The sequence below is a fragment of the Papio anubis genome, chromosome 10 (genome assembly GCF_008728515.1).
Source record: "Papio anubis isolate 15944 chromosome 10, Panubis1.0, whole genome shotgun sequence".
NCBI classification, from domain to species: domain Eukaryota; kingdom Metazoa; phylum Chordata; class Mammalia; order Primates; family Cercopithecidae; genus Papio; species Papio anubis.
In genome coordinates, this window is record NC_044985.1 from 58,063,574 (window position 1) to 58,079,026 (window position 15,453).

The window sequence follows — 15,453 nt, forward strand, 5'->3', positions numbered from 1 at the left end:
TGGTTGGGTGCGATGTCTCACACCTGTAATCCCAGCACTTTGGGAGGCTGAGGTGGGATGATCATTTGAGCTCAGGAGTTCAAGACCAGCCTGGGCAACATCATGAAACCCCATCTCTACAAAAAAAACAAAAATTAGCTGGGCATGGTGGCTTACGTCTGTAGTCCCAGCTACTTAGGAGGCTGAGGTGAGGGGATTGTTTGAGCCTGGGAAGCAGAGGTTGCAGTGAGTTGAGACCCGTATCACTGCCCTCCAGTCTGGGCAACAGGATGACACCCTGTCCCAAAGAAAAACAAAACACAAAATAAAATGTTCATTTTACCACACTTGTGAAAATACTGGATGCATACCTTTTAAAATCTTTACCAAGGTTTGACAGGCAAAAAGGTAACAAATTGTTTTAGTTTTCATTTCTTTGGTTATTAATGTTGTTGAAAATATTTTCATATGTTTAATGGTCATCTGAATTCCTCCTTTTGTAAACTATCTTTATGTCCTTTGCTCCTTCATGTTTGTGTGTTCATCTTTTTCATATTGACTTGAAAGAACATTTTTGTTTTTGAGACAGAGTCTTGCTTTGTCACCTGGGCTGGAGCACTGTGGTGCAAACCTGGCTCACTGTAGCCTCAACCTTCTGGGCTCAAAGGATCCTCCTGCCTTGGCCTCTCGAGTAGCTGGGACTACAGGTGCAGACCACCAAGCCCAGCTAAATTTTTTTGAATTTTTTGTAGAGATGGGTTTCATCATGTTGCCCAGGCTGGTCTCAAACTCCTGAGCTCAAGCGATCCTCCTGCCTTGGCCTTTCAACATGCTGGGATTACAGGCATGAGCCACCATGCCCAGCCCTGAAAGAACATTTTCTATATTAGGGGTATCAGCTTCATGCAGAGAAACCATACTGTTTCCACAAAGGTAATGCTTCTCATCTTCTCCCACCCAGGTGCTCAATTCATTTTGATAGAGAAAGACTTCTTAAGCCTGGTTACATAAATGTTAAAAACTTGATAGGAACCAAATACTTGAGCACTTTTTCTACTTCATTAATTTGATCCTGAAAAAGTTCATTTTACTAAGGAATAGTACCGCAGTAAAACCCCACCATAAGAGGGTTCCAAAAATGTTAATTGTATAGATTGAGTGACTGAGTTATTATAAGGTTAATGAATAGAAATGGAGGGCTGGAGGGCCGGGCGCGGTGACTCGCGCCTGTAATCCTAGCACTTTGGGAGGCCGAAGCAGGCAGATCATGAGGTCAGGAGTTCGAGACCGTCCTGGCTAACACAGTGAAACCCTGTCTCTACTAAAAATACAAAAAATTAGCCGGGCGTGGTGGTGGACACCTGTAGTCCCAGCTACTCGGGAGGCTGAGGCAGGAGAATGGCATGAACCCGGGAGGAGGAGCTTGCAGTGAGCCGAGATCGCACCACTGTACTCCAGCCTGGGTGGCAAAGCGAGACTCTGTCTCAGAAAAAAAAAAAAAAAGAAAGAAATGGAGGGCTGGAGAAGAGCCAATAACCAGCTTTGTTATATCTGAATTCACATAATTGTGGGCATGTTTTTTTGAGGTTTTCGTGTTTTCAACACTCTTAAAAACAGGTTAACTATTCAGTTAGCACAAGTTCTGATTGTTAGCAGACTTTCTAATATAGACTCAAGAGAAATCAAGTCTATTGATTATTAAAAGAAAGCACTAAGTCTGGAGTCTATGCCACTCAGGATCAGAGTTAGACAAGGCTGAGGCATAAAGACAACTACTACTTCTGCCTGTCTCAAGTCAACCATGAGTCATGCAGTTGCAGGGGCACTATAAGGTTCGAGTGAAAGAAAAGATAAGATGCAACCCCTTCCAGAAAACAGGTTGTACTTCGATGTAACAACAAATCCCTGTGACTAAAAAAGAAGTGGTCAGAAATATTTGAGCCAACGGGTATATAACATACACTTCATTTCCTTTGGGGCTTTATTTCCTTTGAGGCCTTTCTCCCTTCTTCTACTAGTTAGCTGGGGGCAAGGGAGGAGGAGGCATTAGGTAGGTAAGTTTTTAAGGGTACCTGTACTGTGGTATCAGTGGGATGTTCTTTTGTCAGAGATTGCCAGACCTAAGTCCCTATCAGTATTGTCTCACCTAATTAATACTGAGCGAATAATTTCCTTTTACTTAAACTGCGCAGTTTCCTTCTACTTAAAAGGTGGTGCAGTTTCCTTCTACTTACTGGCCAGGCATAGTGGCTGGATTTTGTCAGAGATTGCCAGACCTAAGTCCCTATCAGTATTGTCTCACCTAATTAATACTGAGTGAATAATTTCCTTTTACTTAAACTGCGCAGTTTCCTTCTACTTAAAAGGTGCGCAGTTTCCTTCTACTTACTGGCCAGGCATAGTGGCTCATGTCTGTAATCGCAGTACTTTGGGAGGCTGAGGCAGGAGTTGGAGACCAGCGTAGGCAACATGGCAAAACCCTATCTCTATTAAAAAATACAAAAACTAGCCAGGCATGGTGGTGTGTGTTGGCAGTCTCAGCTAGCTACTCGGGGGGCTGAGGTGGGAAGAGAGCTTGAGCCCGGGAGCTGAAGGTTGCAGTGAGCCAAGATTGTGCCACTGCACTCCAGTCTGGGCAACAGAGCCAGACTTGGTCTCAAAAAACAAACAAACAAAAAAACCAAGCTTATCATTCATCAAATTCCTAAACTCCTAATAGGAAAACTGGCACTTTGAATCCTATAGCCTGAATCAGCTTGCTGAAGAATCTCTAGCTATCGAATAGAGGCTGAAGATCGTGTGTTGATTGAGGGTAAACCCTGGGGTCAGACTGAGGCAGCAGTGAAAGCCAAAGGGAGTCTAAGGAGGTGCATCACAGGCCTTGGTGGCCTGAGAGGACAGGGCTTCAGGGCTTCAGGGCTTCATGCCCAGAGCATCTGCTTCAATAGAGCAGCCCCGCTTTTATATGTTCTGTATACTGAGGTCTCAGGTCAGATTTCTTAAAAGAAAAAAAAAGGGTTCTCTAGCTGCTTTAAAAATGCAGAAAATCTCCAAGTTATACTATCATCCTTATTTTAAAATAAGGAGCTGAAGTTCATAAAAGTGAAAGGCCTTGCTTAAGGTTACAGGATTAAACAGATTATCTCTATTATGATCTATTACAAGCTGGAGTTGGATTATTGTGCCTGTTTCAGTAATATACTAACAAAGCACTGATAAATTTAAGTTAAAACTTCTCAGTTTAGTATCTCTTTAGAAAAAGAACCAAAATGATCTAAACCAAATTAGACCCATTTTTCTGAAATAGACGGTAATATGCAGGACAGTAAGTAACTTTAAGTAAAAAACAATTTTAACATACTCAGCTTTGTTTTTACCTCTGTACTAAAAAGAGATGGCTTCTGAGGCTTTCAGTACAGTCTATTTTTATAATTCAGGAGAATATGAATATGAGAAATAACCATTTTTTCCTTCCATTTTTAGGCTACTAGTCTGATAAACTATGTTTAATGTATTTTACTTTAAGACTTAGTTCATAGGGCCTTGGGCTGGAAAATTTTAACTTAATCCTATTACACAGCATTTCAATTCAACATATATGATCAGATTTTCCCATTAATCATATTTTGGGAATGGTCTTAGTCAAAAACAAACAAAAATAAAAACCACACACACAAACCCAAATAAAACAATACCCAGAAAGAGCAAAGAAAAATGTTGTTTTATCTTTCCTTGTTTGTCCTCTCCCGAAACAAATCATGTCTAGTGCCTACCTGAGCCATCAGTAGGAACCGAACTTGCATTGATTCCAGAAAGACCAAACAAAGGACATTCTCGATCTGTGTTGACATGACCCCATTTGTGACATTTAATGCACCTCACATTTCGAACCTGAGAAATAATGAATGTGATTTTGGTTACTGAAAAAGTAAGAATCTAACCAATGTTCAAATTCCTATTCCCTGATAGAATTTAAGCTAAATTACATTTTTAAAAGATCTCCAGGGAAAAAGACTCCAAACTATGTTTGGTAATTGAATACAAAGACTAAAATATTTCACTATAAATTTTGCCTAGAAACTAAGCTGAATCTCATTTCTTTTTACCTTTCACTTGGTGGCAATATAATGTCATCCAAAAAGAAATGGTAAAATACCAAAAAGAATTATGTCATTATGTGAAGAAATTAAGCTTAAATTCTCTCATTTTAATAAGTTAACCTTTAAAGTTTCAAATTTCGAAACCCGGAGCTAGTAAACATTTTCTGTAAAGGTCCAAATGTAGTAAATATTATTATAGGCTTTTTGGGACAGATGTTGTCTATTCTAACTACTCAACTCTGCTTCTGTAGTGGGAAAGCAGCCATAGCCAATAAGTAAATGAATAGGCAAAGCAGTGTTTCAATAAAACTTTCTTTACAACAAGGATTTGCCCTCTGATGATAGTCTGTCCTGATTCTAAACCAATAATAGATTTAAATCTTTTCTTGACATTGAGCTGATTCTCCAAATTTTTTGAAAACTACAGAGACCAATATCATTATAGCTCTCACTATAAAAGTTTGATTCCTGTCTTTTTTTTTTTTTTTTTTGAGATGGAGTCTCACTCTATTGCCCAGGCTGGAGTGCAGTGGCGCAGTCACGGCTCACTGCAACCTCCACCTCCCGGGTTCCAGTGATTCTCCTGCCTCAGACTCCCGAGTAGCTGGGATTACAGGCACCCGCCACCATGCCAGGCTAATTTTTTGTACTTTTAGTAGAGACAGGGTTTCACTATGTCAGCCTGGCTGGTCTCGAACTCCTGATCTCATGATCCACCACCTCGGCCTCCCAAAGCGCTGAAATTACAGGCATGAACCACCGCACCCAGCCTGATTCCTGTCTTTTATCAGCCTATTACATTTTATGTTTTCTCCTCTATTCATTATCTCATACAAATCAAAACCATAGTGCCCCTTTTCAGCTTAAACACCTTTCAGACAACAATATAAAAATATATTTATTAAATAAAAATTATTCTTACAGAGTAAAATATGTGTTACTTGCCTGAATACCAAAGGGCTGATCTCTGATGTTCATGTCATCTTTCGCATATCTATTAAATAGAGGAAATGTACAAACACAAAATTAAGAATAATTTAAAAATTAAACAGCAGTTAATCAGAAAAATAGTTTTACACTTCTAAGAACATTATGAAATATATTACTTCAGTAAGAATATAGAACTATAAAATCTATCTAGTATTTCCAAACACCATTTAGTTATTATGTGTCTAGTCTGATAATCTGTGATTTTAAAAAAATGAAAAAGTATATAAAACAAAAGACTATGATCAAGCAGATTAGTTGAATAAGACAGCTAATTAAAATCATTAAAAATAACTTTTCACATCAGTTGCCTCCTCTAATGACTGAAAAAGCAACATAAAATGGGATATCAGTAAATGTAAACTTAATGATACATATCTTGTCTTAAAAGTAAACCAGTCCTTACTTTTCTCGTGGGGCTCCTTTCTGCCATTCAAATTTGTATTCGGTCTCTCCTTCTGTTTCTTCTTTCTAAAAACATTCATTGAAAATTCTTTTAATTTTTCCATATAACACAATCAATTGCAAGTAAATTCAGACACAGAAAATAGTCCTTTACCTCTTTGTTTTCTTGATTGCATATCAAAAATATGGAAGAAAAAAGGTAAGACAAGTTAAAAACATCAATATAAAAATCTACTGTATTCACTATATCATGTTATTTAATTGTCACTTATAAGAATTCATTGGTTTGACTTTTTTTCTTCTTTCACAAGATAAAAATTCAGACCACTGCAGGATAAAATACAAAATTAAAATTAATAAGCATGTTAATTCACAGTTATTAAACTTTTTACTGTTCATTGACAGTGAATATTATTTTTTATTTACAAATGCATTAAATATTTAGTAAGAAGGACTAAAGATACATATACAAATTATGAAAGAATAAGTGTACTTTGGACATAAAGGATTTTTTCCTCCTCAAGGGCACATTATGAAATATTACCAGATTAGAAAGATATTTTTTAGTATTTATTCTGTTGTATGATTATAGTTTTTATTATCTTCACAGGATAATAGCAATTTTAAAAGATGGAGAGCAACTTTAAAAAAATATCTGTCATAGTACTTTTCAATCTTTAGCTGCAAACACATCCAAGACTTAAAAGAAAAGGAAGGAGGCCAGGTGAGGTGGTTCACACTTATAATCCCAGCACTTTGGGAGGCTGAGGCGGGTGGATCAGGAGGTCAGGAGTTCAACACCAGCCTGGCCAACATGGTGAAACTCTGTCTCCACTAAAGACACAAAAATTAGCTGGGCGTGGTGGCATGCTCTTGTAATCCCAGCTACCCGGGAGACTGAGGCAGGAGAACTGCTTGAACCCAGGAGGTGGAGGTTGTAGTGTGCCGAGATGGCGCCCCTGCACTCCAGCCTAGATGACAGGGCAAGACTCCATCTCAAAAAAAAAAAAAAAAAGAAAGAAAAAGAAAAAGAAAAGGAAGGAGATAAGTACCTTTTTTAGCTCCTGGTGGGGCTTCATACATGAAATTAAGGCCATTCTTTACACGTTCATCTCCCATAAGCAATCTAAGTGAAACAAGACAAAGTTAACGATTTTATGTAGGACAACAACAACAAAAAATTATAGAATAATCCACTCCCCACCAAAAAACCTAAGGGAATTAGGATGAAATATTTTTGTTAGAAACAGAATTCCAAAACTTTACTCCACTAACTAGATTATATCCAAATGGAAATTAAACAGTGCTGCCTCTTTAGTAACTGGTTATAAGCTCTGAGACTTTCTTACTACCTGAGAGACCCTAGCCATCTTAACAAAAAAGAGGAAAAATAATATGGTTATTTTTCTTACAGGATTTTCTCAAACCCTGAAATGCTGTGGGAATTATGACAACTTTGAAATCCCATATGCCATCACAAATTTACAATTAAGTTAAAGAATGCCAACACCTTTTCTTAATTGTAAGGGATCAAATTGTTTTGTTTTTTCCCAACAAAAAAAGAAAAGGCAAAGGGATCAGTTTTGGAAAAAATGAGTCTCTCCGGGATTTCTTTAGGAAGTCAAATCCAACTAGGGCTTGTAAGAGTCACAGTAAATGAGAAAATAAAATTCTTTCATGAGGCCAGTGAAAAAAGAATAATTTAAAGAAAGTCTATGGCTGGGCACAGTGCTCACACTTGTAATCCCAGCACATTGGGAGGCCGAAGCAAGTGGATTACCTGAGGTCAGGAGTTTGAGACCAGCCTAGTCAACATGGAGAAACCCCATCTCTACCAAAAATACAAAAAATAGCCAGGCGTAGTGGTGTGTACCTGTAATCCCAGCTACTCGGGAGGCTGAGGCAGGAGAATCACTTGAACCTGGGAGGCAGAAGTTGCAGTGAGCCGAGATCGTGCCACTGCATTCCAGCCTGGGTGACAGAGCCAGGCTCTGTCTCAAAAACAACAGCAGCAGCAAAAAAGTCTACACATGCCAATTAATATGATGGACTCAGTGTCTGGTGCATGACAAAAATCACATTATTTATAGTTCTGTTTTAACACTGAAAGTTCCCTGTTTGAGCTCTGTTTAAAAAAAGATACGCTAGGTTTTTTAGAACAAAAAGCTCTGTAATGAATGGAATGACTGGTTGAGTCAAAGTTTTAATTCATAAGAGCCAACTAAAAATAATAAAGAAGGAGGCTAAAGAGTGAACATAATTTTTCCTTATATTTGGAAAAGACAATCACAAAGGATATATGACATGATTATAATTCCTCTCCTTATATCCACTGGATTCTATAAAGACCTGTAAAAAAGAAGCAAAAGGCCACAGGGATCTACATCCAATAGATGTAGATACAGATAGAGTGATATTCAGCAATAAAAGGGATTGAAATACTGATATATGCAATACCAAGGGTCAACTTCAAAAGCATTACGCTAGGCCGGGCACGGTGGCTCAAGCCTGTAATCCCAGCACTTTGGGAGGCCTAGACGGGCGGATCACGAGGTCAGGAGATCGAGACCATCCTGGCTAACACAGTGAAACCCCGTCTCTACTAAAAATACAAAAAAAAACTTAGCCGGGCGAGGTGGCGGGCGCCTGTAGTCCCAGCTACTCGGGAGGCTGAGGCAGGAGAATGGCGTGAACCCGGGAGGCGGAGCTTGCAGTGAGCTGAGATCTGGCCACTGCACTCCAGCCTGGGTGACAGAGCGAGACTCCGTCTCAAAACAAAAAAAACAAAAAAAAACCCAAAAAAAACCAAAAGCATTACGCTATGTGAAAGAAGCCAGTCACAAAAGACCACATGACATATGATCTAATTTATAGGACATGTCCAGAATAGGCAAATCTATAGAGACAGCAAGGAAATTAGTGGCTGCTCAGCACTGAGAGGTAGAAGGGGGACAAGGCAGGGGAATGAGAAGTGACTGCTAATAGATAGAAGATTTCTTTTTTGGATAATGTAAATGTTCTGAAATTAGATTACAGTGATGGCTCCAAAAGTCTAAATATACTTAAAAACAACAAATACTTTGAACAGGTGTATAAGTTATATCTTAAATTCACATCATTAAAAATATCAAAATTAGCCCGGCGCAGTGGCTCATGTCTGTAATGCCAGCACTTTGGGAGGCTGAGGCAGGTGGATCTTGAGGTCAGGAGTTCGAGACCAGCTTGGCCAACATAGTGAAACTATGTCTCTACTAAAAATACAAAAATTAGCTGGGTGTGGTGGCAGGTGCCTGTAGTCCCAGCTACTCGGGAGGCTGAAGCAGGAGAATCGCTTGAACCTCGGGGGCAGAGGTTGGAGTGAGCCAAGATCACGCCACTGCACTCCAGGCTGGGCGATAGAGTGAGACTCCATCTCAAAATAAATAAAAAAATAAATAAAAAAATAAAATCAAAATCAAATACACTGAAAGCCAAGCTCAGTATCACTCGTTATTAGGGAAATGCAAATCAAAATCACAATGAGATATCACCTTGCACCTACTGGATGGCTATCTTCTGGAAAAAAAAGGGAAAATAACAAATGCTAGAGAGGATATAGAGAAACTGAAATCCAAGTCCATTACTAATAGGAAATGTAAAATGGTGCAGTCACTGTGACAACCAGTTTCGTGGTTCCTCAAAACGCTAAATATAAACCTACCATGCGATCCAGCAATTACACTCCTAGGTATATATCCAAAGGAACTAAAAACAAGGTCTTGACCAGCTATTTCTATGCCAACATTTATAGCAGCATTATTCACAATAGCCAAAAGATGGAAGTAACCCAAGACTCAAACAGATGGATAAACAAAATGTGGTATGTACATACAAAGGAGAATTATTCAGCCATAAAAAGGAATACATTGCTGATACATATTACAATATATATGAACCTTGGACACATTATGCTAAGTGAAACAAGCCAGACACAAAGGAACAAATATATGATTCCATTTATATGAGGTATTTAGAATAGGCAAATTCATAGACAAAGAAAGTAGAATGGTGGTTGCCCGGGGCTGTGGGCCAAGGGGAATAGGGAATTATTCTTTAATGGTTTAATGGTTACAAAGTTTCTGTTGGAGATAGTGAAGAAGTTTTGGAAATGATGATAGTTCACCACACTGAATTTAAGGGTACACTGAATTGCACACTTAAAATGGTAAATTTTATAAAATACGTATTTTACAAAAAAACCCACAAACCATTTCATTTATATGTGTATTTTAAAATTTATTTCTCTCTCTTTCTTTCCTTGTTTCTTTTTGTTTTTTAGAGACAAAGTCTCACTATGTTGTCCAGGCTGGTCTCAAACTCCTGGACTCAAGCAATCCTGCCCCAAAGTGTTGGGATTATAGGCATGAGCCATCGTGTCCAGCCCAATTCATTTATATTGAAACAAAAATAATAATAAAACCCAAACTAAAAGATTGTTTCCCACATTATGCAAAATTCAACAAGTATATAAAGTAAAAGGTATGGGTATAATATTGGTATTTTTGTTTTAACCTCAACTAAAAACTTACATAGTTTTTTGGACATCCCATAAATCTTCGTATTTACCTAGACAGAATAATAAATGTGATTTTCAGCTGGGCGTGGTGGCTCATGCCTGTAATCCCAGCACTTTGGGAGGCCAAGACAGGAGGATTGCTTGAGTCCAGAAGTTCAAGATCAGACTGAGTAACACAGTGAGTGAGAGATCCTGTCTCTACAAAAAATAAAAAATTAGCCAGGTGTGGTGGTGTATGCCTGTAGTTCCAGCTACTCAGGAGGCTGAAGCAAGAGGATCGCTTGAACCCAGAAGTTTGAGGCTGCAGTGAGATATAATTGCACCACCGCACTCCAGCCTGGGCAACAGAGTGAGACCTTCCTCTCAAAAAAATTTTTTTTCATTTAAGAAAAAAGTATGAAGTGACTAAAGCGATTGATATAATAAACATTAAGAAATCTCTAGGACAGTAAAAACTTAAAAGAGAAACCACAGATTACTGAAGAATGAAATTGGCTATCAAAAACAGCACTTTTGAAAGATGAAGAAATATTGAGTACCTACTCCATGCATGGTAATAAGTGATATTATAGGGACCTACTAGCAAATGACCAATTACTCATACATTTGCACTCAAATGACCAAACCTAGAAGTAATAACATCTTAGTGGCAATGAACACACTTAGTGCTCAGATCCTGGTTTCTAAATATCATTCACCAATGAAAGGAACCTGGGTGCCTTGGAAAACTGGTTGATTCCAGTGTTGCATCAGGGAAAATAAAAGACAAGTCTGACCATCTCATGGGACCAGAAGCAGCATTAAAAAAAAACAAAACAAAACAGGGTTGGTGCATGTTAAATGGATATAAGAGCCAACCTAACGAAGCTCTCAATGGCCCAAACTGAAACAACTGGAGCAAGAAAATAAGTAACAATAGTATTACATTATAATCCAAAGAATTAAATAAACAGCCATGAGTCCATATTGATAGAAAATAAACAACTAGATAAGGGAAATTCTTCCTTACAGAGGAATTCAAATTAATAAATGTAGAAGGAATGACAGAAATAGAAAATAACCATTAGAACATCACAGAAATAAATAATTGATGCAGGCAAGATCTACTGATGAATACCAAAATTAGGCAAAAGTCCAAGGAGAAACAGGGTATTTGCAGGGCTTCAAATATTAATTAAAAGGGAAAATAGTAACTTTTTTTAAAGATAAAGAATAAACATGAATACTGTGATCTGTTTCAAATCTAGTTTTCTACCTCCAGTCTGTTTTTATCCCTCTAACTCAACAATTGTTTCCTGAACACCCTCTCCATTTTCCAATATGTTTCTACTATTAATAATATAAAAATTAGGTTTTTATATTATTTGTTTATTTGTTTGTTATATATTTGTTTATTTATTTGAGACGGAGTTTCGCTCTTGTTGCCCAGGCTGGAGTGCAATGGCGTGATCTTGGCTCACCGCAACTTCTGCCTCCCAGGTTCAAGCGATTCTCCTGCCTCAGCCTCCCGAGTAGCTGGGATTACAGGCATGCGCTACCACGCTTGGCTAATTTTGTATTTCTTAGTAGAAATGGCGTTTCTCCATGTTGGTCAGGTTCGTATCGAACTCCCGAACTCAGGTCATCTGCCCGCCTTGACCTCCCAAAGTGCTGGGATTATAGGCATGAGCCACTGCGCCCAACTAAATTAGGGTTTTTAAACAGTGATGCTATTGACATTTTGGACTAGATAGTTCTTTGTTGTGTGGAGCTGTCCTATGCTTTGTAAGCTGTTTTGCGGCATCCATAGTCTTCACCCACTAGATGTTGATAGCAGCCCAGTCCACAGTTGTGACAATCAAAACATTATCAAAACAATGTCTCCAAACATTGCCACATGTTCCCTGGGCAGGGTTGGGGGGGTGAGGGGTGTGTGCAAAAAATGATGCTCAGTTGAGAACCACCTATCTAAATCCTTATCATTCTTCAGATTTCAGCTTAAATGTCACCTCGTCCATAAAGTCTTCTGTTATCCTAAATGGAATTATTCTTTCCTATACTAACATGCTGTATTTTCAAAAGCAGTGTATGCTTTTAATATATCAGTTATTATATTTGGCCTTGAACTATATGTATCTCTAACTAGGGTTTCTTAAGGGTAGAGAGAAACTACACTTCACACACTTTTATAGGTACCTATAATACCACTTATTGCCATGCATGGAGTAGGTACTCAATAAAAGTTAATAAGATTAAATAAAATTAGCGAGAAAGCTATTTAACTTTTATTTCTTTAACTTTCCTCTCAATATATTATATTTTAAAAAGTATTAATAGTTTAGTATTACTTTGCTAAATTCCATATTTTGATTGAAAACTGAACTTCATGGACAATTTACCAAAACACCACTATTCAGTTGCTTGATTAACCAAGAGAAACCAGTTTCAGTGTTAAATCTGCATATACAACACAATAGCTAAAGGCAGGTACCATGTTGGAAGACACCAATTAAGAACCCTAGCCACGATACAGCTTTTAACAGAACAATGACAGGCATGTCAAATAAAGTCACTTTACTTTTCCTCTTGAAAGTGTCCTGCGTATCTTTTCATTTGAGCGTGTTAAAGAAATAAGTTTGTAAGAGGTCTCAGCAGTTCAAGTGTAGACATGATTGTTCTTCTAAGCTTTGCCTAATTTGAGACTTGCTCAAAGACTGTATATGAGTCACATGAATCTATATTTTACATGAATTATGGGTAAAGCCAGAAAAAGTGGCCATCTACAGGTATGAGAGTAAAAGAGATAGCTCTCAGGGAAAGAAAAGAATCCTATAGTTGGGTATTCGATCCCAAAAAGCTGACTTAATATATCATTCAGTAGGAAATTATTCCCATGAAATTGATAATTCTAGATATATTGGCATAACTGAATTTCTTACCTATTATCATATGATTCTTGTTCTTTAAGATATTGCTGCATCAATTCTTCTTGTTTCTTCTTATCATATGATATTTTCTGTTCTGCCATCCATACCTAGATTAGTGAAGTAAAAATGCAAATTAAATTGTTGGATTTAAATTGTTAAACAAAGTTTGCTTTTCTTGTATAATAAAATATAAAATGCAATTGCTTAAAGCAGGAGTGCCCAATCTTTTGGCTTCCCTGGGCCACAGAAAACACACCAATACACAGCGGAAGAAGAACTGTCTTGGGCCACACAAAATACACTAATGATAGCCAATGAGCTAAAAAAAAAAAAAAAAGAGGGCAAAAAAATCTCATAATGTTTTAAGAAAGTTTACAAATTTGTGTTGGGCGGCATTCAAAGCTGTCCTGGGCCACATGCCACCCACAGGCCACGAGCTGGATAAGCTTGGCTGAAAGTTTATAACATAATCCAATTGGGCCGTAATCACATCATTACAAATTAACACCTGAAAAACTGGAAGTGCCTTGATACGAGTTCTTTTTATTTTTGAGATGGAGTCTGGCTATCACCCAGGCTGGAGTGCAATGGCACAATCTCGGCTAACTGCAACCTCCGCTTCCCAGGTTCAAGTGATTTTCCTGCCTCAGCCTCAGAGGTAGCTGGGATTACAGGAGCCCACCACCACACCAAACTAATTTTTTTGTATTTTTAGTAGAGAAGGGGTTTCGCTATGTTGGCCAGGCTGGTCTTGAACTCCTGACGTCAGGCAATCTGCCTGCCTCAGCCTCCCCAAGTGCTGGAATTACAGGCGAAAGTCACAGTGGACTGGGCAAATTTTGGTTTTTAACAGCTGTATTTATAATTTAAATTACATTAACTATATTCATAGGTAGTTAATGTTATACATTTCTTACATATCCTTCCGAGATGTTCTAATATATGTATATGCAAAAGAACATATACAACATTCTTCTTATATAAATGGTAACATACTTTATGCAAACACACACACGCACACAAAATATGTATGAAATAAAATTATATACCATGGAGATCTGATATTGTTTGGCTGTGTCACCACCCAAATCTCATCTTGAATCATAGTTCCCATAATCCCCATGCGTCATGGGAGGGACCCAGTGGGATGTAATTGAATAATGGGGGCGGTTACACTCCATGCTGTTCTCATGATAGTGAGTGAGTTCTCACGAGATCTGATGGTTTTATAAGGGGTTTTTCCTCTTGCTTAGCACTTCTCCTCACTGCTACCATGTGAAGACGGACATGTTTGCTTCCCCTTCTGCCATGAATGTAAGTTTCCTGAGGCCTCCCCAGCCCTGCAGAACCATGAGTCAATTAAACCTCTTTCCTTTATAAATTACTCAGTCTTGGTTATTTCTTCATAGCAGCGGTGAGAATAGACTAATATAGTAAATTGGTATAGTAGAGTGGAGTGCTGCTAAAAGGATACCTGAAAATATGGAAGCGACTTTAGAATTGGGTAACAGGTAGAGGTTGGAACAGGAAAATGTGGGAAACTTTGGAATTTCCTAGAGAATTGGAGGGCTCAGAAAACAGGAAGATGTGGGAAAGTATGGAACTTCCTAGGGACTTGTTGAATGGCTTTAACCAAAATGCTGATAGTGATACAGACAATGAAGTCCAGGATGAGGTGGTCTCAGATGGAGATGGGAAACCTTTACAGAAGTGGAGTAAAAGTCACTCTTGCTATGCAAAGAAACTGGTGGCATTTTGCCCCTGCCCCACAGATCTGTGGAACTTTGAACTTGAGAGAGATGATTTATGGCATCCAGTAGAAGAAACTTCTAAGCAGTAAAGCATTCAAGAGAAAGCACAGCATAAAATTCTGGAAATTCTGCAGCCTGACAATGCAACAGAAAAGAAAACCCTATTTTCTGGGGAGAAATTCAAGCCGGCTGCAGAAATTTGCATAAATAATGAGAAGCTGAATGTTAATCACCAAGACAAGGGAAAATGTCTCCAGGGTATGTCAGAGACCTTCACAGCAGCCCCTCCCATCACAGGCCTGGAGGCCTAAGGGAAAGAAAAAAGTGGTTTCCTGGGCCGAGTCCAGCCTCCCACCTGCTGTGTACAGCCTTTGGACTTGTGCCCTGCATTCCAGCCACTCCAGCTATGGCCATTGCTTCAGAGAATGCAAGCCCCAAACCTTGGCAGTTTCCATGTGATGCTGGACCTGCAGGTGCGCAGAAGGCAAGAATTGAGGTTTGGTAACCTCTGCCTAGATTTCAGAAGATGTATGGAAACACCTGGGTGTATAGGCAGATGTCTGCTGCAGGGGTGGAACCCTCATGGAGAACCTCTACTAGGGCAGTGGGGAAGGGAAATGTGGGGTTGAAGCCCTCACACAGAGTCCCTACTGAGGTACTATCTAGTGGAGCTGTGAGAAGAGGGCCACTGTCCTCCAGACCCCAGTATAGTAGATCCACCAACTTGCACCATGTACCTGGAAAAGCCACAGACACTCAACACCAGCCCA

The 15,453-nt window shown here is 38.7% G+C and overlaps 1 protein-coding gene across 1 annotated transcript in view; it reads right to left on the minus strand.

Annotated features, from left to right (window-relative positions):
* CIR1 (corepressor interacting with RBPJ, 1) overlaps nt 1–15,453 on the minus strand; it is a 49,254-nt gene that overhangs the window by 27,909 nt on the left and 5,892 nt on the right. The window contains exons 2-7 of the mRNA XM_017946665.3: nt 12,945–13,039; nt 6,524–6,597; nt 5,626–5,636; nt 5,473–5,537; nt 5,025–5,073; nt 3,753–3,870 (exon numbers count right to left, since the gene is read on the minus strand). Of these exons, the coding sequence (XP_017802154.3) occupies nt 3,753–3,870; nt 5,025–5,073; nt 5,473–5,537; nt 5,626–5,636; nt 6,524–6,597; nt 12,945–13,039 (412 nt within the window). The remainder of the gene's footprint in view (nt 1–3,752; nt 3,871–5,024; nt 5,074–5,472; nt 5,538–5,625; nt 5,637–6,523; nt 6,598–12,944; nt 13,040–15,453) is intronic.